The sequence below is a fragment of the Agelaius tricolor genome, unplaced genomic scaffold (genome assembly GCF_023055355.1).
Source record: "Agelaius tricolor isolate 1412-34295 unplaced genomic scaffold, bAgeTri1.0.p SCAF_17, whole genome shotgun sequence".
Classification (NCBI taxonomy): Eukaryota; Metazoa; Chordata; class Aves; order Passeriformes; family Icteridae; genus Agelaius; species Agelaius tricolor.
Window position 1 is genome coordinate 15,625,066 of NW_027269277.1, and position 25,453 is coordinate 15,650,518.

General features: G+C 52.8%; 1 protein-coding gene across 2 annotated transcripts; it reads left to right on the top strand.

Moving 5' to 3' along the window:
- Window positions 1-163: 163 nt before the first annotated feature.
- On the top strand, window positions 164-25,244 carry F8 (coagulation factor VIII). Of its 2 annotated transcripts, XM_071442642.1 has the most exons (26): window positions 164-504; window positions 4,571-4,695; window positions 4,982-5,104; window positions 5,541-5,753; window positions 6,286-6,357; window positions 6,770-6,880; window positions 8,686-8,907; window positions 9,178-9,412; window positions 9,808-9,982; window positions 10,929-11,022; window positions 11,687-11,898; window positions 12,195-12,345; window positions 12,482-12,691; window positions 13,895-16,385; window positions 17,086-17,251; window positions 18,343-18,540; window positions 19,159-19,387; window positions 19,479-19,661; window positions 19,846-19,962; window positions 21,197-21,268; window positions 21,580-21,665; window positions 22,133-22,288; window positions 23,056-23,200; window positions 24,072-24,220; window positions 24,474-24,650; window positions 24,867-25,244. In XM_071442642.1, the coding sequence occupies exons 1-26, from the start codon at window positions 353-355 to the stop codon at window positions 25,020-25,022; spliced, it is 6,420 nt and encodes a 2,139-aa protein (XP_071298743.1). In that variant the 5' UTR covers window positions 164-352; the 3' UTR covers window positions 25,023-25,244. The 2 variants fall into 2 exon arrangements, with proteins under 2 accessions (XP_071298743.1, XP_071298742.1); XM_071442641.1 differs by lacking the exon at window positions 164-504 and having other exon boundaries at window positions 4,583-4,695.
- The last annotated feature ends 209 nt before the right edge of the window (window positions 25,245-25,453 follow it).

Below are 25,453 nucleotides of genomic sequence, written 5' to 3' on the forward strand. Positions count from 1 at the left end.
TCTTGCTCCCAGCCAGGAGCCAGGACACGGAGCCAGCGGAACTTACCGCTGTGCTTGCCCTCCCTTTCCTTTTGTTTTTTCCTCTCCTCCTGCCACTGCCAGAGGAAGAGCAGGAGAGTCCACCAGTCACATGCTGCTCTCTGCACAAACCTGCTCAAGACATTCCCCTCCTGACACCTTTGAGAAACTCTTCAGTGCTCCAAGTGAGTCTGTGGGTGCTGCCTTTAATCATCATCTCCGGAGGATTACAACAGCTGGATGAGAAGATAAAGGCTTTTCTCTCCTCTTCTCTTTCTCATTCCTTCCTTTTCACTTTTCCTCCTGAAGTCAGAGCAGTTCCCAGCCAGGAGGGATGGTGCTGGTGGGAGCCCTGTGCAGCCTCCTGCTCCTCTGCCTGGTTGAGGAGGGCATCAGCAAAGTGAGAAGATACTACATAGCTGCAGTGGAAACCAGCTGGGACTACATACACAGCGACCTGCTGTCTGTGCTGCAAGCGCCTGCAGGGTAAAGCTCTTCCTTTTGCAGGTCTAGAGCCCTGCCCTGGGTGTTCTCCCACCCTGGCACGTGGCACTGGGAGCTTGGCTCCAGACATGGGGGTAACCTGGCAGGGTGGGTGCACGGAGCTGCTGGCACAGCTGGGAAGGGTTGGTGTGCTGGGGAGTCACTAAGTGAAACCCCTCACGAGGGACAGGTGGAATTGAGAGAGAAAGATGCAAACCTGCTCTGCATCACTGTTCTGCACTGTTTTATCTTAATGCCATTTGCCTAGGAGCCCTTAAAGTCTGTGCTAGGAGCCATGAGCTGATTTTCCAGCCTGTGCTCACTTTTCTGCTCTGCATCCTGGGGGCTTTGGGGAAGTGTGAGGGGAGATGGGCACCTGTGACTCCTGGGCACTGCAGAAGGTTGGCTGTGCCCCTCTAACATAACCCTGAGCAGCAAAGGCATTCCACTGTGTCTGCCCCTGGTAAAACCCAGCTTTAGTTATTTATATCTTTGTGTACATTACATTTCTGGCGCTGAAATTTTTCCTCAAGGAAATGAAAATGATTTGTAGCATTTGGGTAAAGCATGATATTCATGCACAGTGGTAAGGAGGAGGAAGGCATGGTTGTTTTGCTGTGTACTTTGAAGTAGGAAGGAAACATGGGAGTTGCATTGCTCAGGCATCAGGATAGTGTTGTCTGAAGATGCAGCTGTCTTGGACATGCATGGCTGTGAATGTCCTGAGGTTGGCATGGAGAATGAAGCTGGATGGCTACACCCCTGTGGGTCAAGGTGTGCCCATTCCCTCTGCCCTGGTTCCATCTCCCCTTCCCCAGACTCTGCTGAGGCAGAATCAGCCCATGATCCCATCTCAGACCCAGAGTGGCCTGAGAAGCGAGGAGCTGTGGTCAGGCACTGGAGCCAGTGAGGAGCTGTGGTCAGGCACTGAGAGCCAGGCTCTAGGGATGACCCAGGTCAGCCTGACTAGCTGCTGTAATCACTGTACCCCAGTTATGCTGTTTCTTCCCCTTTTGATTACTTCAGTAGGAAAGTTGCATCCAGCACCCCCCCTTTTACTGATCCCCCTGCCCTGCTTTCACTGGTGTTGCCCTCAGATGCATTAGGCTGTGCTAGAGGTGATGACTTCCCTCACACTTAATTTAGCCCTGTGGCTTTCCATTTCAGCACTGGCTTTATGATGCACTCAGGCACTATTCCTGACCCTGGAGTGACTCAGGGACCTGACCCTGCCTGGGGATGAGTGGGGCATTGGCAGGCAGTGTGATGGCAGTTGTCCTTCTCTAAACTGGGGGAAAATAACATTGGCTGTCTCAGAGGGGCTTGCTGGTGTGCTGCAGCCTGGAGAGGCAGAGAGCTCCTGGGCAATGCAGCTGCTGGGGAAGCTGATGGGAGCCAGGGCTTGCTCCTCATGGCTGTTCCCAGCTGCATGGTGGTGCCTTTTTCCTGGCCCTGCAGCCTCAGCCCAGTTCCCTGCTACAGAGGAGGGCGCAGGAAAATAGCCAGGCTGGATGTCAGGGGCATGCAGGAGTGAGCCAGGAAAGTGTAGTGGGCAGGCAGAGCTGTCCCTGGAGCTGGGCTGTCCCTAAGCTGTGTCTGTGCTGCCTTCTGCTCCACACCTCAGTGTGCCAGCACCTCATGGCAGCTCCAAAGGGGCATCTCCAGCCAGGACCTCCAAACCCCCTCTGTGTATGCAGGGCTTTCTCTGGCACTTTTATAGAAAGCTCTGTCAAATTAATGGGCTACAAGACACCAGGCCAGAGCTGCTCACACCTTCCCCATGATTTCAGTTTCTCTTCTTCCCAAGCACAACCCCACCACAGGGTCAGAGCCAGGACCAGCACATGCTGCAGTGGCTCCAGGGATCTCAGCTCAGACATGGGGCTGGTGGACACGTAGCAGCAGCTCATGTCTGAGTGTTTTGGCAGTGCAGGATGTCTCCCAGCTCCAAGAGATGAACAGATAGTGTGCCTAACAATGCTGATCCAAGGTGCCAGAAACTTATCGGCCTGCCTCAGCTCCAGCTGCCCCTGGGGAAGGAAGTTCATGGGGACCCCAGTGACAGAGGACTGGCCAGAAGAGTCTGATCAGACATCCCTGGGCTGAACCCCGCCTGCTTGTCTCCTGTGGGCTCTGCTCTGCCAGGACTGGGACCCAGCACTGAGCCCTGCTGTCACTAAGAGCCCTCCCAGCCATGCCCCTGCATGCCAGCAGAATCTCCCTGGCTCCAGAGGGTTTCTGCCTTGTTTACTGCAGAATTAGCAGGACCAGACCATCATATCTCAGAGCTGCATTCTCAAATTTGAGCTTTCTGTGAGCTAGAGATTAAAGCACAGCTTCCTGAGAGTGGACAGCTGAGTGTCAGCAGCCCTGAGCTCAGCTCCCTCCCAGTGTGGAGAGAGAGCAAAGCTGGGGCAGGACCCCAGTGCCATCAAGCCAGGAATGATAATGGGCATGGGCAAAGTCACAGAATGCAGTGGCACTGCTCCCTGGGGCTGTGTCTGCTCCCTGGGGCTGTGCCTCCTTCCTGGGGCTTCCTGCCAGCTTGGGTTTGGGGTTACAGGAGCTGGGTGCCTGTGGGGTTATAGGGGCTGGGTCCCTGTGGGGTTACAGGAGCTGGGTGCCTGTGGGGTTATAGGGGCTGGGTGCCCGTGGGGTTACAGGAGCCTGTGGGGTTACAGGGGCTGGGTGCCTGTGGGGTTATTATAGGGGCTGGGTGCCTGTGGGGTTACAGGAGCCTGTGGGGTTACAGGGGCTGGGTGCCTGTGGGGTTATTATAGGGGCTGGGTGCCTGTGGGGTTACAGGAGCCTGTGGGGTTACAGGGGCTGGGTGCCTGTGGGGTTATTATAGGGGCTGGGTGCCTGTGGGGTTACAGGAGCCTGTGGGGTTACAGGGGCTGGGTGCCTGTGGGGTTATAGGAACTGGGTGCCTGTGGGGTTACAGGGGCTGGGTGCTTGTGGGGTTATAGGGGCTGGGTGCCTGTGGGGTTACAGGGGCTGGGTGCCTGTGGGGTTTTCGTGGGCTCCCATCCTGCTCTGCCCCTGAGGAGAGGGGACCCTGCTCTCCCCACAGCACCCTCCAGCTGCAGGTGGCTTCCAGCCAGTGTTGTGGGGGTGAGTGTGCATTGCCTTTCCTAAATTTGAGTCACTCTGTCTCCTTCCTCTTCCGCTTGAGGAAGAGTTGCAAAGGGAAATGCTGCTCGAATTAAGGCTTAGTCAGAGCACGACAGCAAACCTTCTCTGCTTCTTAAGTGGGAAGAAAACACCACCTGGCTTTTGCTCCAAACAAAACAAGGCTATAAAGGTCTGTCTGGTTACTGGAAATGGTCTTAGTCCTGGGGCTGATAAGGCAACCTCTAAAATCCTTGAAGAAATTCATGCCCTTGTTATCCTGATAAACAGGCTGAATTCCTTCTGGAAAATGAATTTGTTAAGCTTCTTACAGAGAGAAAGTGGCCAGCAGAGATAAGTGGGGTGTGAAATACATTCAAGGCTCCTTTATCTTCCTGCTGTGAAGTGTAAATCCCATTTTGGGCAGAAAAGAAACAAATGTGGGGACATTGCTCAGACACAAAGCAAACTGCCACTACCTGCCAGCAGTCTCTTTCCAGGGGGGAGCTGGGGAGGATGTGAGTTACAGTGATGTGATCTGATTGCCACACCTGAAGGTGCTGGGGTTGGGGTGGCTGCAGGGCAGAGGTCACCATGGCACTGCCAGTGCTCTGTCTCTGCTGCCAAGGAATCATGAAGCTGGACAAGGCAGGAGATGGGCAGCAATGCCTGCTGCTGTGCCCTGCCCCAGCTGCATCTGGGTCTGGCCTTGTGTCTTCTTCCATCATGACTAACACCACAACACTAATCACTGCCCTGCTGTCATCTGTATGCTGAGCAAAACATTCCCAATCATACCTGGGAGCTGTCAGGAAATCCAAAGGACACAGCAGGGTGAGCAATCCCTGGGTCTCCAGCAAGTGAGCTGGTGGGAAGGGAAGGAAGGGGATGGATGTTGGATGTTCCCCATGCATGGATGGGTCTGTGCAATCAGCCTTGTCTTTCCTTCCTCCTGCAGCATTTTGGGGCATGCAGGCCCACGTGCCCCCCCAGCTGGTGTCCCTCCCCAGTACAGGAAAGCTGTTTTTGTGGAGTACCCTGATGGCTCCTTCACAGAGCCCAAGCTGAAGCCAGCGTGGATGGGTAAGAAACACCTGAAGTGTGGGGAGCTCCAGCAATCCTTCACAGCCACCAGAGTCATCCTGGGTTGGGTGCTGCTGCTCTTCAGCCAGGAGCAGGAGAGCAGCTGGGTATGGCAGAGCTCCTGGGGTGCAGGGGGCCTTGCTGGAGCTGATGCAGCTGATGCTGCCCTGCTGCACGAGGGACAGCCACTAACTGGGCTTGTGGAAAGGCAGGACCCTTTGGGGCTTCTGGCAGGGTATGAGCTGCCTGATTCCAGCTGCCTGACCTTATTGTCTTATCCCTTCAGGCCTCCTGGGCCCCACCATCCGAGCAGAAGTCCATGACACAGTGGTCATCACCTTTAAGAACTTGGCCTCCCGGCCCTACAGCCTCCATGCTGTTGGGGTGTCCTACTGGAAGGCATCAGAAGGTGAGCTGGCAGCATCAGGGGCTGCAAATCCTTGTGTGCCACCTGCCTGCCAGGTGTGCATCCCTCCCTCAGCCTGCTGTTCATGTCCCTCTGCAAGGACAGATGGTCACAGAGATGGCCTGGCTTGGGGGAGCAACATGACCATGCCCAGCCCAGAAATGAGCTGAGCAAACAGTGCAGAGCAAACCTGGGTCTGCTATAGAGGTAATACACAGATTAAATTGAAGGCTGGATGCTTAGGGCAAGGAAAACTGTGCTGTGCAGCCTCAGGGCAGGTGCACAGCCCAACATGTGAGTCTGGCACAGCTCTGCTGCTGCCCTGAGACCTGTCACAGCCCGTGGGGCTCACTGCCCTGGGATGGAGAGGGGCTGTGTTCTGGCTGGGAGGAAGGTGTGCTGGACCTTCAGTGACATCTGGCCATGTCTTTGGTTTTAGGAGCAGGGTATGAGGATGAGACCAGCCAGCCAGAGAAGGAGGGGGACAGGGTGGATCCTGGGAGGACACACACCTATGTCTGGGAAATCCAGGAAAACCAGGGCCCGACAGATGACGACTCAGCGTGCCTGACCCACTCCTACTCCTCCAACACCAACAGCGTGAAGGACATCAACTCTGGCTTGATTGGAGCCCTGCTCGTGTGCCGACCTGGTAAGGACTGCACAGGCCGGGGACAGGCCACGTGCAACCATTCATAAAAGCAGAATAATCACAGATGCCTTCCTGAGGGTGAGCAGGGCAGTGGAGTCAGTGAGCTGTGCTCAACAAAAGTGCTGCTGGGGTTCAGAATTGAAATTCTGACAGCACAAGGTGCAAGAAGATGTGACTGGAGTAAGATTTGTCATCTGTGGCTGAGACATATCCTGGAGGTAGTTGTCCAGACCTGGAAATGACTGGGCACTGTCTGCAGGCTCCAGTGACTCACCAGGAGCAGCTTCTCCACTGAGCAAAGGTCTAAGGGGAGGCACCACAATTGACCTTTTGATGCCTTCTGGGGGCAGCTGCCTCTCAACCATGGACTTTTGGGGGACTGCAAGACTGGAAGCAGGGCTGTTGCAATTTGAGACGTGACAAAACAAACCACAGCCTGGCCTTGGTTTACCAGTTCTTGAAGAGCACAGAGGGAATTCCCTGGGTGCTTCTTGCTGACCTTTAAAGAAATCCATCTCATTGCATCTTGCAGGGACCCTGGCCAGTGATGGGAATGAGGGCCTGCAGAAAGAGTTTGTGTTGCTCTTCGCAGTGTTTGATGAAGGTAATTGCTGACTGAGTGGTGTCAAACCCTGCATTCAGCAGGGTCTGGGGCATTTGCTTTGTGTTCAATTAATGTGAGCACAGCTTCTCAGCACCCACACCCCTCCCAAGGGTTTTTGCCTGTCCAGTCCCCCAGCCAGTGTGCTGCTGGTGCAGTACTGCCCCTGCTTCTCTTCCCCAGGTGCAGGGAGCTTGCAGCCCCCCCAGCTCTGCCATGCCATGCCCTGGCCCTGCTCCCATCACACAGGTTAAGAGGGGAGTCATTCCCTGTCATGTGTAGTGGTCATCCTCACACCCATGCAGAGCCATGTCCAGGTGTGCTGTGGATTCCCACAGGCACCACACATGAGAAGGTTTATTTTGCTTTGAAATGCTCCCAAGTGAAAGCTGACTGCACCCTCCTCTCTCCACAGGGAAAAGCTGGTACTCTGAGCAGGGTTCTGTCCCAGCAGCTGCTCAGCCCCAGGCTCACAACAGGACAGAGCTGCACACCATCAATGGCTACATCAATGGCTCACTGCCTGGTGAGTCCTGCTGGGACAGGGACAGGGCTGGGGGCATGGGAGCTGCTAGGAGCAGGGCTGGAGCCAGGTCTGTAACCCTGAGGCAGCTTGGGAAAGGATGGAAGGAAAGGAGATTAAGAGGATCCATCCAGGTGATGGATCTGTTAGGCTGTGTTCACCTCAGAGGGGGTCTTATCTTTCAGCTCCTTGATCTGCCTTTCCCATTACAGCAAGGCAGGAGCTGTTTGCAGCTGTGTTGCCAAGTGCAGCTGACTTCCTTGGAGCTCTCCAGGAATAATGCTGGTAGCAGAGTTTTATCTTTTGTAGCCCTGTAGACAAGGCTGGAGGTACCATTTAGCTCTCATTAAATCACCTTCATAGGATTTTGGGAATAGAACCATGGAATCATTTGGGTTGGAAAAGACCCTTAAGATTACCAAGTCCAACTGTAAACTTAACACTGCCAAGTCTACCACTGAACCATGTCACTGAGTGTCCCATATATAAGTCCTGGGCAGCCTGTTCCAGTGTTTGACAACTCTTTCAGTGAAGAAAATTTTCCCAGTATCTGACATAAACTTCTCTGGTGCAGCTAAAGTGACAAGGTCTTCTCTCAGACTCCTCTTCTTCAGAAGAGCAAAAGAAAAGGCTGGGTTTGATCTCAGTGGACACAAAAGTTGCTGTTTTCTGGTGTTCTCTGGGAATAGATCCAGAGCTGCCTGAGAGTGAGGAATCTCCAAGACAAACTGGGAAACACTGTCAGGAGAGTCCTTATCACCAGCAGCTTTGGTCAACCACATCCTAAAATCTCCCACTGGGGCCTGGCCATTCTCCAGCAAAAAAAAGCAAAAGTCCCCTAAATTCCCCGTCCTGATGGGTTCATAGAGGTCAAGAGCTGAGGAAGCCTCATGGTCAAACACCATCTCTGCACAGTGAGTTTTCCCTGGAGAAGTTATCCCCCTCCCTGGACACAGGACCTGGCACCTGAGAGGTGTCTGATGGAGAGCTGGAAATGGAGAGCTGGAAATGGAGAGCTGAGGGCCTCAGGATGGAGCCTCCACCCAGTTTCCTCCAGGCCCTTGGGATCTGTTCCAGTCACCTCTGCACTCTGCCAAAAGCGAGTATTTGACTTTGTTTGGCTTGAGTGTCCATGAACTTGTTATTCACTTCCCTGCTAGATTACAGAGCCCTTCAGCACATATCAGTTTCTCCCCAGGAAAGTAGTTTTACAACACAGTCAAGTTCTTTCCCATTTCCTAAGCACACTGAGCTCTTTGAGTGACTCTGAGGAAGGAATTTTCTCCCGCACTCAAATAATCCCTCTCTGCCCTTTGTGGTATTTCAGCTACTGCTGAGGATGTGCTGGAGCCCTGCTCCAAATGCAGTGTTTTAGCATCAGGCTTGCCAGTGTTGTGATCAGACAAATGACTCTCCTGTCCAGTGCCCAATTTCCCTGTTTACAGAGTCAAGGAGCACATCTCTCTCTATTGCCACTGCATCCCACTGTGAGCTCCTACCAGCAACCCTCCCAAAGTCCCCCAGCCTGTAAATCTAGTCTTATCTCAGGGGGATGATGGGACAAGTGCCTCTGTTTTGCTCAGTCCACATTCATGTGTGATTTCTCCAGCCTGAAGCCAGCACAGGAGCACGGGACTCTACCAGACTCTACTCTACTCTACTCTACTCTACTCTGCTCTACTCTACTCTACTCTATTCTACTCTACTCTACTCTACTCTATGTCTGACTCTGAGTCTTTGGCACCAAGAGTGGGGACAAGAGCTGGGCACAGTGCTGACTCCTGGCTGATTTCCTTGTCCCCTGGCAGGTCTCACACTGTGCCTCAAGAAGCAGGTCCATTGGCATGTGATCGGGCTGGGCTCTGGGCCAGAAGTCCACTCCATCTTCTTTGAAGGCCACACATTTCTGGTGAGAAGCCACCGCCTCAGCAGCCTAGAAATCTCCCCTGCCACCTATCTCACAGCCCAGACCATGCCAGGAACAGCTGGCTGGTTTCGGATGTTCTGCCAGATACTGTCCCATCAGCAAGGTAACCTTATTTTCCAAGAGTTTGGGGGAAGAGCAGGTCAGGGGATGGCCTGGGCTCAGGGTTCTGTGCAGTGCTGCTACTCCAGGGCTCCTCCTGCTCCCTAGTGTTACATCCACCTGCAGCCTGGCCATACCAGATGACGTGGGTTGATCCAGGTTGGCCCATTTGATGGGAAAAATAATGGAGAAATTTCCAGGCAGGGCTTGGGTGGGTGCCTGCCTGTATTGGCACATGAGTGTGACCCTTTCTGCCTGGCTTATCTGACCCCAGTTGGCATGGAGGCCTTTGTGAAGGTGGAGGAGTGTCCTGAGGAACGCCTGCTGAAAACAGGGAAGCAGTTAAACGAGCCAGAGGACCTGGATTACCCTGAGGAAGATGAGCAAACTTTTCACGTGATCCAAGCACGCTCCTTTGCCAAAGACAGGCCCATGACCTGGACTTACTACATTGCAGCTGAGGAGATGGACTGGGACTATGCCCCTGTGAAGCCAGCGTCTCTGGACAGGTGAGAGTGGGCATGTGTGCTCCTGAGGCTGCTCCTCAAGGCAGCCCTGCCAGCTCTTCCCCTTTTCCCCAGAAACTGCTTTTCATTCTGCCCAACCTGGACAGTTTTGCTCTTCTTTATTAACACTAACAGTATGGATGCAGGACAAGAATGGTTTTGGAAAGGCCCTGGGAAGGCAGCACCTGGCTTTCCTCCATTTTACCAAATGCCCTGCAGAGACATTTGTCTCCAGGACATTTGTCTCTCTGTCACCAAGGCCTCTGTAATCAGTCCCTTCCTGGCAGACAGCAACTCCTGGTGACCTTCTCAGCCATCTGCCAGGTCCTTGGATGATGGAAGGTCCTGCTCTGTTTCTGACATGTGGCCATTTGCTCTCTCTCTGCCTTTGCCTGCAGAAACATGTCGAGCCTGTACCTGGAGCCTGGCCCACAGAGGGTGGGCTCAAAGTACAAGAAGGTGGTGTTTGTGGAGTATGAGGATGCTGCCTTCAGGAAGCGCAAAGTGTCCAACCAGCAGGACAAGGGAATTCTGGGGCCTGTCATCAAGGGGGAGGTGGGAGATCAGTTTAAGGTAAGAGAAACACAGCTTACCACTGCAAGGGGAAATTTCAGAGCTTGATACTGTTCCTACTAATAGCTCTTGGCTTGTGGCTGAGGTCTGACTTTAGTCATTCAGTGCTCTCTCATGTTTGGCAATGCTCAAAGTTCACTGGAAAGGCAGATGGTACTGGCAGCTTAAGGTAAATACTGTCAGTAAGATGCACAGGATATGGCCCAGTCCCTCTGATTTGACTTCTTTGCAGGTGTCTTAGGAACTGTGTGAGTTAACACACGACACATCACATCCAGCACCTTCCTCTGAGGCAGGAGTGTCCTCTCATCCTCTGCTCTTCTCCATCTGTTTGCTGTTACCTCACAGCACTGGGCACTGTCACTTTTGTCTCCCAAAGTGCCTCTCCTGACCACTTGACTTGTTGCAGCTGGGAGGAATGGGATGGTTTCCAGCAGCTTCACATTTCTGCTCCCTCCCTGGGGTTCCCTGTGCAGCTGTGGGCATGTGACAGAGCTGTTTAGAGAAATAAAGGAAGGGCTTCATGCAGTGAAGTGGGGAGCACTTTAAAGCTCTTGATTGCTGTGCATACTTAATGTCCTGGTCCTCCTGGATTGATGGCCCTCTTCTGACTCATGTGTAAAGTAATACTAAGGACAGCAACTTTCACTTTAATCAATCTGATATTTTCATGCCCTCCTTACAACAGACCCCTCCCAGAAAAATGGACAGCATAGGCTCATCACAGAGAAATTGTGGTTTCTTGTGTTCTGACTTTGTGATCCCAGACATGTCTGGGTCCCTCCTGTTGATCACTGCAGGTAGCTAACCCCTGGGCAATGCTGTCCAGTGTTTCCCTCTCTGCAAGGACCTCACAGCACCTTCGAGGGCTTGCAGTGATCAGAAAGCACCAAAACACCAGAAAACAGTGATCAAAAACCATTCCTGCTGCCTGTCCTCATTTCAGATCGTGTTCAGGAATCTAGCCAGCCGACCCTACAACATCTACCCTCATGGCCTCACCAGTGTCAGGCCCTACTACGCCATGAGACGCTCACAAGGTAAGGCAGGCCATGGGAACTTGGGATATCACCTGGCCACTGCCATTTTTCTGGGCCAGGAGAGTTTCCTGAAGCTTGTGGTAAGACTGGTTGTCAATTCATCCAAGAACCTAAAATCCCAGGGATTATGGTGATTCTGGGTTCATGTTCCCATTGGTGCCATGTAACCCTGTCTTTAAGGAGGGCTTCAATGATGAGTGGGAGCAGGGGCGTTTTCAACCAGGGAGCTGGAACCATGTTAATTGGTCCATCCTGGAGCCCTCCACTTTCTGACAAGGCAGGAACCATCCTGGTGATCCTGCCTGTGTTTGCAGTTTATTTACAGCCCTCACTCCCTGGGCTTCCTCTGACCTGCATTTGTGGGGAGGTTCACTGTGATTTAGACTCTCCCTCTTGCAGCTTTGTAGTTTTTGCTCTGGGGTTGTTTTTTTTTCCTCCAGGTTTCATGCTCAGAACTGCTTTCACCCCTTGTTACTGTGCTCCCAGGACCATGACTTGTGCAGGGCCATCCCACATCCCACCAGGATCCTGGGATGGGCATGGGTGGTTCCCTCTGCAGCTCGTGTGGTCAGGAAACCTTTCTGAGCTCTTTTAAAAAGTGGGATCACCCCTCGCAGGAGCAGCCCAGACATAACTGGTCTGTTCTTGGGTTGTGTGTTGCCAGAGAAAGATGTGAAGGATATTGCCATTGCCCCTGGGAAGTCATTCACCTACAGCTGGAGTCTCACCACTGAGGATGGCCCAACGGAGGCAGATCCTCGCTGCCTCACCCGTTTCTACTACAGCTCCATCAACCCCGTCAGAGACACTGCCTCAGGCCTGATTGGGCCCCTCCTCATCTGCTCCAAGAAGTCCATGGATCAGAGGGGAAATCAGGTGGGTCTTTCCTTTGTTGCCTCAACTTCTAGGCTGAAAGGCTGGAATGACTGTGGTAGGTGAATATTTAAGTAAACCAAAATGTATCTGTCCTGTTTTCTTCAACCCTACCAGCAGTCCTAATGACTGCCTTCCCCATCCTCCCTTGCATGCTCTCTTTTCACCAGATCTGCACCCTAACTCCTGTGAAATGGCAGTAAACTTCTCCATACACCCAGTCTGAGACCTGACAGCTACACTGGGCACCAGGGGTGCTCTGATCAGACCAGGAATAATTTCTTCCCTCTCTTTTCCAGATAATGTCAGACAACATGAAGTTGGTGCTGTTTTCAGTCTTTGATGAGAACCACAGCTGGTACCTGGAGGAGAACATCAAGAGGTTCTGCTCTGATGCAGCCCATGTGGATACCCAGGACCCTCAGTTTTATGCCTCCAATGTGATGCACAGTGAGTACTCAGCCCTGCAAAGCCCCCACAGACACAGGCTCATCCCTGCCCCAGGGAGTGAGCAGGGGATGCACAGCAGCTCAGCAGCCATGGAGGGAATTTGGTCTTGAAACGTTTCACCCCTGCCCTCTTCCAGCTATTAATGGCTTTGTATTTGACAACCTGCAAACAAAACTCTGCCTGAACGACGTTGTGTACTGGTATGTCCTGAGTGTTGGGGCCCAAACAGATTTCCTCTCCATCTTCTTCTCTGGAAACACCTTCAAGCGCAACATGGTCTTTGAGGACGTGCTCACTCTGTTCCCGTTTTCTGGAGAAACAGTTGTCATGAGCTTGGAAAAGCCAGGTTAGTGACATGGGCTATTCTGTCAACCGTGGGCTTGGCATCCCAGCAGAGATCAATGAGCACTTCCAGCCAGTTCCCTGATGGGTGCCCAATTCCCTTTGACAGTTCTGAGAGCAAAGGGATCCACAGCCGGCTAGAACAGAAAGTGAGAGGCAGTGATCGAATATTTCAAAGCTTAAATCAAAGAAATTGAATTACAGTATTTTACTTAATCAGTAGGGTGTGTTAAGGTCACACATGCTGCCAAACCAGTAGCTGGCTGCAGTAACATGAGCCTGGTGGACATTTGCAATCTTGGCTCCAAGCTTGGAGGTGAAGGGGAGTGGCAGTGCTGTCCCTGCTGTGGGTTCAGCTGTTGGTCATGCCATTTATCTCCACTTCTGCAAGGACAGAAACCACAGCCACAGAGAAGTCAGAGAAAAGATTTGCTTCAGAGTTCAGTTATATTTCCCCTCACTCAGCACTTTTCTCTTAGAGCTGTCAAACCATTTCCTCCTCACAGAGAAGACACAGGATTTACCATGTGGTTGCAACACTGATATGAAGGTCATGAGCACTGCAGCCTGAACCAAGCTGTCAGGGTTTGTAGACACCCCAGGAAGCTTTCTACAGCCAAGCCTCACATCCGTTTGAGCTCAGATTCCTCTGCTTCCTCAGAAGCAGAGCAGCAGCTCAGCCGGCAGCAGGTGGCAGCTCTCTCCAGCAGCAAAGCCCAGAAATCACACATCTCACCCTCTGCTGGGAGCAAACACACTGGCTGGGGATGTGAGAGAGGGGCAGCCTTTCATTTCTTTCTCCTTCAGTGGGAGAGCTGTGCTGACTGTCTTTGGGAGAGAGGTGTGTTTGACAGCACCAGGATGTCTTTGGGGATGGGTTATGGTGACTGCTGCTGCTGGAGGCTCCACGGGTTCTCACTGCATTAACTGCTCTCACCAAGCTGTACTTGGGCCCTCACAGGTGTGTGGAGCTCACTAAGCTCTGCCAGCCCTGCTGATGGTGCTTGTAAGGCTCTGATGTTGCCAGCAACCCCGTGGGTCTGGCTGTAAGACACTCTAGAGACTATGAAAGCATGGAATCACTACCATGAGCCAGAGGTTGCCTGAAATACAGGTTGCACTAGCAAGGGAGCAGCATGGTAATGGCATCTCTTTAATTTCCCACTGAAGTGGGCTGATGGTGTCCTTTTGGCCTCTCTTGAGACAGGTGTGTGGACGCTGGGGTGCCTAAATCCTGATTTCAGGGACCGAGGGATGCATGCCAAGTTCACGGTCTCGCAGTGCCAGTATGAGCAATACACTGATGAGGAAGATTATGTGTATTCTGATGGGGAGGAGGTGGCCTTTGAACTCCAGCCCAGGGGCTTCTCTAAAAGAAAGAAGTCATGTGTGAATGAGCAACTGAACAACATCACCTCTTCCAGAAATGAGATAGAGAAGACAAGATTGTGCCTGACAGAACATGGGGCCCTCCAGAGCAATGGCAAGATTTCTGATGCCTCTTCCAATGGCACATCAACATTTTTAGGAACAATGTCAAATCCACATGATATTTCCATGGCTCCTCTGCCAGAGACGAGCTATGACCCAGTGTCCTATGAGTCCTTCTTGGAAGATGAAGAATTGTCAAAAATCACCAGCCAGGAGGAAGGGTTTGGAGCAGTCCCACCTGGAGAACACTTGGCGAGCGTCAGTGGAAGGGTCCATGGTACTGTGAGCTCAGAAGAAGATCAGCAATGGCTGCACCAAGCCACAGCAGCTCCAGGAGATGCTCCAGAGCTGCAGGAGCCAGTAAAAGGAATGACAGTCCAGTCTGGTGGTAGAATAGAGAACCTGGAAGCAGAGCCTCAAAAGACAGCTACTCATGCAACAAGCTTGTGGGACTCCATTGCTTATGCTGCTGGCAAAGGCCCTCTTCAGGAGAATGGGAGCTCAATTCACCAGAATGATCTGGAGCACAACCTGGCACTTCAAGATGTGTCTTCAAAGGGAAAAGAGGACAAGTTGCTAAAAAGGGCTGATAAAATATCCTTTAACCTGTATGATTCAGAGGAGACAATCAGTACAGGCCTGTCTCTAAGTATTGATCACAACTCTTCCTCCACATTGAACAATCCTTCTGCACCTCCAGATGAGACAGAAGATAATAGGACTTCTCATGCTGTGGTTCACAGTCACACCATAGAAAGCAATTATTCATCAAATGACCTAGATGCTAGGCTGGACAAAAGGCCTCACAAAGTGGTTTCACAAGGCTTTTACGAAACTTTTGAAGAGCAAAATGTTTCTTTGTCAGACAAACCTGTACCAGGAGAAACCTTCACAGATGAGAGCAACCCCTTGCCTGCGAAAAGTGGCACAGAAAAAGCCAGTGGACTTGCCAAAGGCCTTCCAGACACCACCTTTGCAAACAGCAATGACCTTGAGCCACCCAGATATGTAATGACAGAAGAGAGGGATGAAGTAGTTTTGAAAGAAGTGTTTCAGGACGCTAAGGAATTAGCAGAGCTGGACAGTATTGCCCTTTCTGAATCAAATGTTGTGACCAATGACACCAGGCCATTCCCCAATGGCTTCTTAAAGAGCTCTGAGCAGTTTCTGAGACACAGAGTTACAGCCAGAAGCCCTGACTGGAGACCTAAACAAGCCAGGTCACTGGAGAGCAGAGGTTTGGGTCTTCCCAACACCAGCAGCAGAAAGCCCATCTCTGATGGGGCAGAGCAGGGGAACAGCCAGCCCCCTGAGACAGCAGTGAATAAGGAAGCCCCAAAGGCGTGTGGACCTCATTCTCCATTTTGCATCACTCGATTCAAGAAGAGGTCCTTGGTATCAAGTGACACCTTGCCCGAGGTGATGGCAGCCCCACAAAGATCCCTGCCCTCATGGGGAGCACTGGGCACAGGACCAGCAGGGGCAGAGAGCAGCTCAGAAAGGCAGGGCACTGCTGAGGCTGCAGACCTGGCCTCAAACTGGGACCCAGGCTCCCCAGGGGCTGTGGTGAACATGGGGGACTTGCACAGCCCAGCTGTGCCCGAGCTGCAACCAGGCAGAGCTGTGGTGTGGGGGGCTCCTGGGAGAGAGCAAGCTCAGGGGAGAAGCCACATGGAGGAGGAGACAAACTCTGTGGAGCAGCTGGGTCAGTCCAGTCCTGAGCCTCAGCAGCTCAAGGCCAATGCCACGGAGGACCATGTGCCTGGGAGAAGGTCTGGGCAAAGCCCAGAAGGAATGTCTCTGAAATCAGCCACCAGAGAGAACTGTTCACTGTCTCCAAGTAGTCCCCCTCTCAACAACAGCACCAGAAAGCCAGCAGAGCATGTGCAAGACACTCCTCATGGATGTCAGGTGCTCGGCAGAGAAGATGTCCTCAGAGAAATAGGGAACAGAGAGGTCCTGGGCCTAGGAGAGCCTAAGGAGGATGAGGAAAGCAACAGCACAGCTGGGGAGAGGAGCCACATCCCAGGGCACAGAGAGGAACCAGCCCTGAACAATGGGACACATTCCAGCCCCTCAAAGACTGCCAAGACAGACTATGATGAGTACAGTGACACAGAGCAGACCATGGAGGACTTTGACATGTATGGGGAAGAGGAGCATGACCCACGCTCCTTCCAGGGGGAGATGCGGCAGTACTTCATTGCAGCAGTGGAGGTGATGTGGGAGTACGGGGACCAGAGACCCCAGCACTTCCTAAAAGCAACGTAAGTGTGATGTTCCTGCATGCATTCCTCCTGCACTGCAAGGCACAGCATGATGTGTCACAGACATCTTTTATGAAAAATCCTTTCCTTAAGATTTTTTTCTCCTGAGAAGCTGAGAGGCCTCAAAAACAAAATGTATACAATGATTATCTGCTGCTGTAGAATGCAACAAGTAGATCTGTGATTAATCTCATAGAGTTGTTTCTAATTAATGGCCAATCACAGTCATCTGGCTCAAACTCTCTGTCCAAGAAAAAATCTTTTGTTATCATCCCTTCTTTTCTATCCTTAACTAGCCTTCTGATGAAATCCTTTCTTCTATTCTTTTAGTATAGTTTTAATATAATATATATCATAAAATAATAAATCAAGCCTTCTGAAACATGGAGTCGGATCCTCGTCTCTTCCCTCTTCCTCAGACCCCTGTGAACACGGTCACAATGATGCATGAGATGGCGTGTCCTGGCAGGCAGGATCACAGTTCTGTACCAGTACAACCCAGCCAAGCAGCCCAGGGGAAGGATGCTCCCAGCATCTCCCCTCTACCCCGGGGGGTTTAAACCTCCAGAAACTTTGAGCTTCCTTGCAAGTGGGTCAGGGATGCTCTGGCTCTGTATCCCCCTGACCTGTAGCAACCCTGCCGTGGCTGTCCTCGCTGTGGGACAGTGTCCCCTGACTCAGCTGACTGTCACCCCTGCAGGGACCCCCGGAGGAGCAGGGGGAAGCACTCCTGGCAGTACCGCAAGGTGGTTTTCCGAGAGTACCTGGACGATTCCTTCACGCAGCCGGTGCAGCGGAGAGAGCTGGATGAACACCTGGGCATCCTCGGGCCCTACATCAGGGCAGAAGTTCAGGATGTCATCATGGTGAGTAGAAAGTTCCCATTTCCTATAAAACCATGAATCCCCCTGTTGTTGTTGTTGTTGGAGTTCAGCCAGAGGGAGTGCTGCTCTGCAGTGCCCATGGGCTAACCTTCAGGACTTGGGGACAGGAGCTGCCCTGTTGGCATGTGAATGGCACCAGACTGGGACCTCAGTGGCTGGAGGAGTGGGCCAGCAGGAACCTCAAAGTGTTCAGAAGCAAAGCCCTGGACCTGAGCCAGACCCAACCCCTGCAATGGCCTGATCAGCTCCTGGGTTCCATGGGGAGCCTTTTGGGTGAAGGGATGCAAAAAGGGCAGTGAGCTCAGCAGGGCTCAGTGCAGCTCTTTTAGGTGCTCTGTATTAGGACAGGCTTGGTCTTCCCACACTACCAAAACTCCTTTAACACCTATCTGAGAAGAAGTTGAAAGGCTCAGGACTTGTGTGCCTGGAGAAGTTGCCCAATTTTCACAGAAATCTTCACCAGGATGGGTGCAGCACCTTTGGGCTCCAGAGACAGTAGTGTAGCTGACCTTGCTTCCATTGAGCAGGCAAAGGGCCTCATCCTGCTGACATGAACCCAGGATGTGCTTTCCACCAGAGATTGCACTGCACAGCTACAGCTTGTGGTTCAGCAGGGGTTGGGTCTGACATGAACCCAGGATGTGCTTTCCACCAGAGATTGCACTGCACAGCTACAGCTTGTGGTTCAGCAGGGGTTGGGTCTGACATGAACCCAGGATGTGCTTTCCACCAGAGATTGCACTGCACAGCTACAGCTTGTGGTTCAGCAGGGGTTGGGTCTGACATGAACCCAGGATGTGCTTTCCACCAGAGATTGCACTGCACAGCTACAGCTTGTGGTTCAGCAGGGGTTGGGTCTGACATGAACCCAGGATGTGCTTTCCACCAGAGATTGCACTGCACAGCTACAGCTTGTGGTTCAGCAAGGGTTGGCCACTGCATGGAGACCAGCTGGAGGCCTGGGAACCAGGGACATCCTTCCCACCAGCTGGCTGGACCCACCACCAGGGTCCAGAGCACTGTCAGCATTGCTCCCTCACACATTCCACTGCTCTGCCTTCTCTCTGGTGCAGGTGACATTCAAGAACCTGGCCTCACGGCCCTTCTCCTTCCACTCCACACTGACAGCCTATGAGGGCACAGCACAGCAGGGTGGGGTGGTGCAGCCTGGTGGCCACCAGAAATACACCTGGAAAGTCCTGCCCCAGATGGCACCAACCACGCAGGAGTTCGACTGCAAGGCCTGGGCTTACTTCTCCAATGTGGACCTGGTAGGTGGGAGTCCCCATGGGGCATCCCAGGAAGGGGAGGAGGGCAGCATGCCTGGGTCCTCCTGGGAGGTCAAGGAATTTCCTATGGGGCTGCGCTGAAAGCAGCTTGGGACTGTGTAGATTCTCAGGTGTCAATGATGAATACATGCTGGTGCTCTTCTCTCCTCTTTCTCTTCTCTTTCTCTTCTCTTCTCTTCTCTTCTCTTCTCTTCTCTTCTCTTCTCTTCCCCTTCCCCTTCCCCTTCCCCTTCCCCTTCCCTTCCCCCATTTGGTTTTCACCCCTTTCCCCAATTATTCCAGCTTATGATACTTACAAGAAACCAGCATTCTGCAGTTCCTTACCCCCATGCCAAATCTTCCTGAATTTGGCCCCGGGGTCCAGCGCAGTAGGGACTGTTGGACAGTTGGACAGACAGACACCACATCTCTTGAAAGCACATGCAAATGCTTGCTGCTCAGCCTTTCTTAGCTCGGTGAACCCAACAAATGAATCCCTCCAGAGAGGGAGCCAGGCCAGGGATGCAGACAGGTTCAGTGCTTTCCTCTCAGCTGTCTCTTGCTGGTGTCAGTGCCTCCCCGTGCTCAGAGGCAGCCCCTCATTCCCTGGCTCCCTGGCAGGAGAAGGACCTGCACTCAGGCCTCATCGGGCCTCTGATCATCTGCAACCGTGGGGTGCTGAGCTACGTTTCCAGGAGGCAGCTGGCTGTGCAGGAGTTCTCCCTGCTCTTCACCATCTTTGACGAGACCAAAAGCTGGTACTTCCCAGAGAACGTGGCCAGAAACTGCCGCCCTCCCTGCCGGCTCCAGCAGGACAGCCCTGACTTCAGGAGAAACCATTCCTTCCACGGTGAGGCTCCTTGCCCTTTCCATCCCACAGCCCATAGCAGGCTGGGAATACCCCAGAGCCTTGAGCCCCTCCTGACTGCTGCCTTTCCCAGCCATCAATGGCTATGTGAGTGACACCCTGCCTGGGCTGGTGATGGCCCAGCAGCAACGGGTCCGATGGCACCTCCTGAACATGGGCAGCACTGAGGACATCCACTCTGTTCACTTCCACGGGCAGCTGTTCAACGTCAGGACCAGCCAGGAGTATCGCATGGGAGTCTACAACCTTTATCCTGGTGAGAGGCAGCACTGTGCACCCCCTCTGCCAGGGCTTGTGCCCTCAGGAAGTTTCTGTGGGGGAATACCAAGGAGGGGAAGTGGATCTGGACTGTTCCGTCCCTGTGCTTGCACAGCACTTGGCACAGTGTGTCCCATTACAGGCAGTAACTCCGCTCTGCTCTGCTCTCCATTCCTGGCCAGGTGTCTTTGGGACAGTGGAGATGTGGCCCTCACATGCTGGCATCTGGAGGGTGGAGTGCAAAGTGGGAGAGCACCAAGAAGCTGGAATGAGTGCCCTCTTCCTGGTGTATGACCTGAGTGAGTGATTTTCTTGTGTCCTGACCCATGTGGGCACACAGGCAGCCATGACCAGTGTGTATTTGAGCTTTCTCCCCCACATCTCTCAGCATTTCTCTTGGGGTGACCCAAGTGGGACCTTCTGTGTTTTCACTCTGAAAAAAAGTTGCTACTTCAGCCCCTGCCAGCCTGCACAGCCCAGCAGAGAGCAGAGTCAGGGACACAGCTGGGGTGAAGGCTGGGAGGCCACCTTCATTGGCCTGCAAATATTAATTCCAAGAGCTCTTGTCTGCCAAATCTGAGGGTCCCTGGACCTTCCATAAAATGCACTTACCCAAGGAAGTGCATGCATGGGCTGCTCCCTGCCCGTGCTGTCAGTAAGGTACAGTGCTGCCTAGCCATGTATCAGGAGGTAAACTGAGGCACAGAGCAATGACAGGAGGCAGTGAGTGATGCTGCCTTACTGCAGGTTGGTCTGATAGAAATAGCTCCAAGAGCAACTGCAAAATCCACAGTAAACTTCTGATTCCACCCCAGAACAACATGTTTCTAACTCACCATAAGTAAGGACTGGGGAAGTGGTGTGGGAGAGTAGTATTTTATCACACTGCGACAGTCTCTCTTCTGTTTATAAAAGAATATGAAATGTCAGCCAGAAAAGGTTGCCATAAGTTAAAAATCCACTTAAGATTTCAAATTTGCATTTTCCCCAGGAGCATTTGACATGCAGTGGAGATGCCAAGGTGTGACAAGTCACTAATAATAATGGTTATTATAAGAGACAAACATCCCTGTGCTCAGAGACCAGAAGAGACACAGAGAGAGAGACAAGGGTGTCAGGTAGACTTTCCTTTAGCAATGTGATATTTGTTTTCAAAAGATGCTGCCTAGCAACAAAAAGGCCCAGGAGCAAGATGTAGGTATAAGGATATAAGGAAGAGACACTTGTCAGCACTGCTGGGACATTAGGACATGGGAATGAGAGGTCATGGACTCAGGGAAAGGAGTTTGGCAAAAGGCTGCTGTGTCTGATGCTGGAAACTCTCTGCTCTTGACATGGGAGGTGTGAGCAAGAACTTCCAGCTATCTTAAAATCCAGAGATGGATGTGGAAGCCTCTGAAACATATCCCTTGGTATGAGAGAAACAAGCCTGGGAGCTCCTGGAGGCTTGCAAACCTCCCTGAGCCTGAAGGCTGCTACCCAGCCTGGACTTTTGCTGTCTAACCAACTGTCCCTGGTTTCTGTTCCCTGCAGACTGCCAGAATGCCCTGGGTATGGCCTCAGGTAGCATTGCAGACTCTCAGATCACAGCCTCAGGGCAGTATGGTGAGTAGCTTGAGGGCAGGGGGGCTCAGGGCAGCTTCAGCCAGCAGAACTCACATGTTTGCCTGCCCAAGTTCTGCTGCACTGAGTCCCTGGTAGTGGAGTCCTTCCTCCATCCGTGCCCATGCCAGCGTCCCAGTCAGGACCTGGAGCCCTCACACACAGCTGGCCCATGGTGCCAGTGCTCTGCCACCCTGCCTGTGGCTACTAAACCCCAGGGTGATCCTCAGGCCCAGTGCTGTGGATGCAGCTCTCACCACTTGGGCAGCAGCAAGGGCCAGCAGCAGCCTTGTGTCTGTGCTCCCTCCTTGCAGGGCAGTGGGCTCCTTACCTGGCCAGGCTGGACAACACCGGCTCCATCAACGCTTGGAGCACCGACCGCAGCAACGCCTGGATCCAGGTAAGAGGGGCCTCGTGTCTGAGGCACCACTGGGGGCATTGCAAGGCCATGCTCATGGATGGACAGTGCCTCCCCAGCTATAAACAGCTATTCCTGCTGTTTCCTCTTCCCTCTGAGAGGGGAGCACTAAGATCCTAATGGCAGCTGCTCTGCTCAGGTTGCTGCTGGCCTGCCCCCCATATCCATCCTCAGTGCAGCAGAGGAATCACTTCATGGTCCAGCTGCAGCACTGGATTGTGCAAAAATCCCCCAAGGACCAAGGCAGAACAGCTCACCTCTCCAAACAGCTCTCCCCTGCTCACTCCCAGCTGTTGGCTGACTTGTGCCCTTATGAACAACTGGTTTAATTACTTTCATAACCAGTGCTCAGTTATGTCAGGAGGAAGCAAGTTTTTGGGTTTTTGGGGCATTACCTGAACATGGCTTGGGTTTTCCATTAGAAGTGAATCACTGATTTTCATTCTCAGGTGGATCTTTTGCATCCCACTATTATTCACGGCATAAAAACCCAAGGGGCCAGACAAAAGTTCTCCAGCTTCTACATCTCCCAGTTTGTTGTGTTCTACAGCCTCGATGGGCGAAGGTGGAAGACATACAAGGGGAATGCCACGAGCACACAGATGGTGAGGTCAAGGGTCTTGAGCAGAGTGCTCTCCCCAGATGGGGTATCCTGGGGTGAGGAGGGCTAGGGAGCTCTGTCCACAAGGCAGAAACCTCCTGAGCCCCTGAGATTAGGGCAGCAACAGAGACCATTCAGTGCCAGGTGGCTGAATCACAGGTCTGCAAGGGACTTGCTGTCTCATCTGTCTGATTTTAAACTATCTGAGCTACCTCTTTCCACCATCCCAGGTGGCTGTGAGACCCACCTCTCAATGTTATGTTGTGTTTAACTTAGAGCTAGGCATAAGATTCTACATGACCATCTTTTTTGACCTCAAAGGCAAATTTGCCTTTCTAAAAATATTGTGCAGGCACGGATGATTTGGAGAATCTCCAGTCGCTAGAAAAAACCCACAACCTAAATATGCATAAACTGATCAATCCATTGGAATAAGAGTAGCCAGAAAAGCCTCCATTGTGTGCACCATCTGTGGCTACAACTTTTCCCAGGTTCAAACGTTTGAGGACTGACTTTTTTCCTTATTTTTCTCACCCTTGTTTGGTGAAAAATATAAAACCAAGTTAATTTGCACAGACCCAAAGCTTCTTCTTCTCTTTTTCTTTCTCATTGGCCCACTCACACTTCTTTGGCCTGAACCTCACCTCAAATAATTTCCCTGAGTTGTCATTTTTATGTGCCAGACATGAACATTCTTCCCCCCAGTAATCCTTGCCCTGCCTATCTCTCTTTCTACTGGTGCAACAATCCTTTTCCTCCCTCTCCCTGCAGCTGTTCTTCGGAAACGTGGATGCAAGTGGAGTGAAAGAGAACCGGTTCAGGCCCCCAGTGGTAGCTCGGTACATCCGCATCCACCCCACCCACTACAACCTGCGGGCCACGCTGCGCATGGAGCTCCTGGGCTGCGACCTCAACAGTGCGTGCCCCCCTCACATGCCAGCCACCAGAACTGCCCTCTGCTCTGCTCTGCTCTGCCCTGCTCTGCTCTGCTCTGCTCTGCTGGGGTGCTGAGCCCCAGCTCCATGTGTGCCAGGACCCCCAGGCAGTTTGGAGGAGGAAGGAGGGAGCTGGAGATGGCACTGAGGTGTTGAGGGAACAAAGCTGGAAAGTCTCATTGTGGTCTTAGAGATAAAAATCCCAGAGGGAGAACTGGGGCCACCTCTCACCAGCTTTTTTACTGAAGTACAAGAAACTTCCAGCAGCAGCTAAGATGGTGGATGGAGAACTGCTGCTTCAGTGTGGGGGAGCAGGAAGCAAGCAGAGACAGATGCTGTTGGTTTTTAGTCTGGTTTTGCCAGTTGAAGGTGAGATGGCTCTGATCAACAGTGCAGCCTGGGGAAATGGTGCCCTGGGATCGTGGCTTGGGCTTTGCACACCTGCTCTGCAGCAGCTCAAAGCAGCAGTGGCTGTGCTGTCAGCCCATGCCCCAAACCTGCCAGCTGGCTCTCAAGCAGCTGTGCACAAGCACACCTGGTCACACATATGCAGGGTGTCTCCCTGCCAGGTATTCTTGTCCTCCCCCTGGAGACAGGTTCTCCTTATGTTTCCTTACACCAGAAATTCTTCACATTCCTCTTAGATAAAATCTCAGGGGAGAAAAGAAGGTGGGAGTAGTTAGGTCAGAGCCATGCTGCACACAGGGGCCCCAAGCAGTGCAGGGACCATGGCACTGCAGAACTGGTAACCAGGGCAAAGGCACATAGGGCAGCTGGAGCAGTGAGCAGGCAGAAGGCATCTCCATGGTGGGTCTGTTCTAGCCCCTGACAAGCACTGCTCCTCTCTTCCAGGCTGCTCCATGCCCTTAGGAATGGAGAACCGAGGGATCCCTGATGAGCACATCACTGCATCCTCCCACAGCGCCAACATCTTCTCCAGATGGACACCAGCCCTGGCCCGCCTGAACCTTCAGGGCAGGACCAATGCCTGGAGGCCACAGGTAGCCTGTGTGAGGAGACAGCAGGCAGCTGGGAGCCCAGCAGGGTCCCCTAGTGTGGGAAGTGTGTGCAGCCACATGCACCATGCAAGCTGCACACTCACTGCCACGCTGATTTAGCACCCAGCAGCTCTGAGCAGATGTCTGGTAGGGCAGGTGGAGCAGAGGGAAGTGCAGGGGCAGCTTGGCTTCAGCTGCAATGAGTGTGTCTTTCTCATTGCTGCTGGAGGGCTGAAGGCAGTCTGTCCTTCCCCAGAGCAACAGCCCCAGAGAGTGGCTGCAGGTGGACTTTGAAGTAACCAAGAAGGTGACTGCAATCATAACCCAAGGTGCCAAAGCTCTCTTCACCCAGATGTTTGTGAAGGAGTTTGCTGTCTCCATCAGCCAGGATGGCATGCACTGGAGCCCAGTCCTGCAAAATGGCAAGGAGAAGGTAGGCAGGGCTGCTCTGTGGCCAGAGCCCATGGCCACCCCCAGGGCAGCAAGCACAGCCCTTGGCAGCAAACATGCTCACAGGATTTCTCTCCAAGAGCAGTGAGCCAGGCTGTGCTTCTTCCTTCTTTAAAGCGTGCCAAGGGGTGTTTGTCTGGGTTGATCCTGTCCTCACTATGCCAGCCAAGTGCATCCCGGGTTTCTCTCTCCTCTCCAGATTTTCAAGGCAAACCAAGACCATCAGAGCACAGTGAGGAATAGCCTGGAGCCCCCTCTCTTTGCCCGCTATGTGAGGATACACCCCCGCCAGTGGCACAACCACATTGCCCTGCGAGTAGAGTTCCTTGGCTGCGACACTCAGCAGGAGTACTGATGGCTGCAGGGCCAGGAAGGGGCACTGCCAGCCCAAGGACAAACATCCCACCAGGCACTGAGCCCTCCCCAGGGCTGGAGCCCTCCCTCCAGGGGCCTGGCTGCCCCTGCTGCTGGGGAAGGGCTGCAGAAGTGGCTGGGTCATTATCTGCCTTTTCCTGTGTCTACCAGATGCCATATACTCAGATGTAATGATGAAGAATTAAACAGTAATTTTCCAGTATCTCTCTGCACTTTCTCCTCTGCTTTAGCCTTGGACTCTCCAGGGACCCATTCAACATTACCAGCAGCTACAAATTAATTAGCCTCAGAGCTTCTCAGCCTCATTTTGCACAAATTCTTGCTGTCCTGGGCACAGTCCTGGAGGAGGAAGAGCAAAGATAAGGATGGGGGATGGAGGCCCTGCTCCAGGCCCCAGTGTCCATTTCACAA

What these genes read in the sequence shown, in the direction of transcription:
- F8 (XM_071442642.1), top strand. Translation starts at nt 353, where the DNA reads ATGGTGCTGGTGGGAGCCCTGTGCAGCCTCCTGCTCCTCTGCCTGGTT. An exon ending in TGCCTCCAATGTGATGCACA is followed by an intron (nt 12,346 to 12,481) that starts GTGAGTACTCAG and finishes GCCCTCTTCCAG; the next exon opens with CTATTAATGGCTTTGTATTT. An exon ending in CACAGCCTCAGGGCAGTATG is followed by an intron (nt 21,269 to 21,579) that starts GTGAGTAGCTTG and finishes CCCTCCTTGCAG; the next exon opens with GGCAGTGGGCTCCTTACCTG.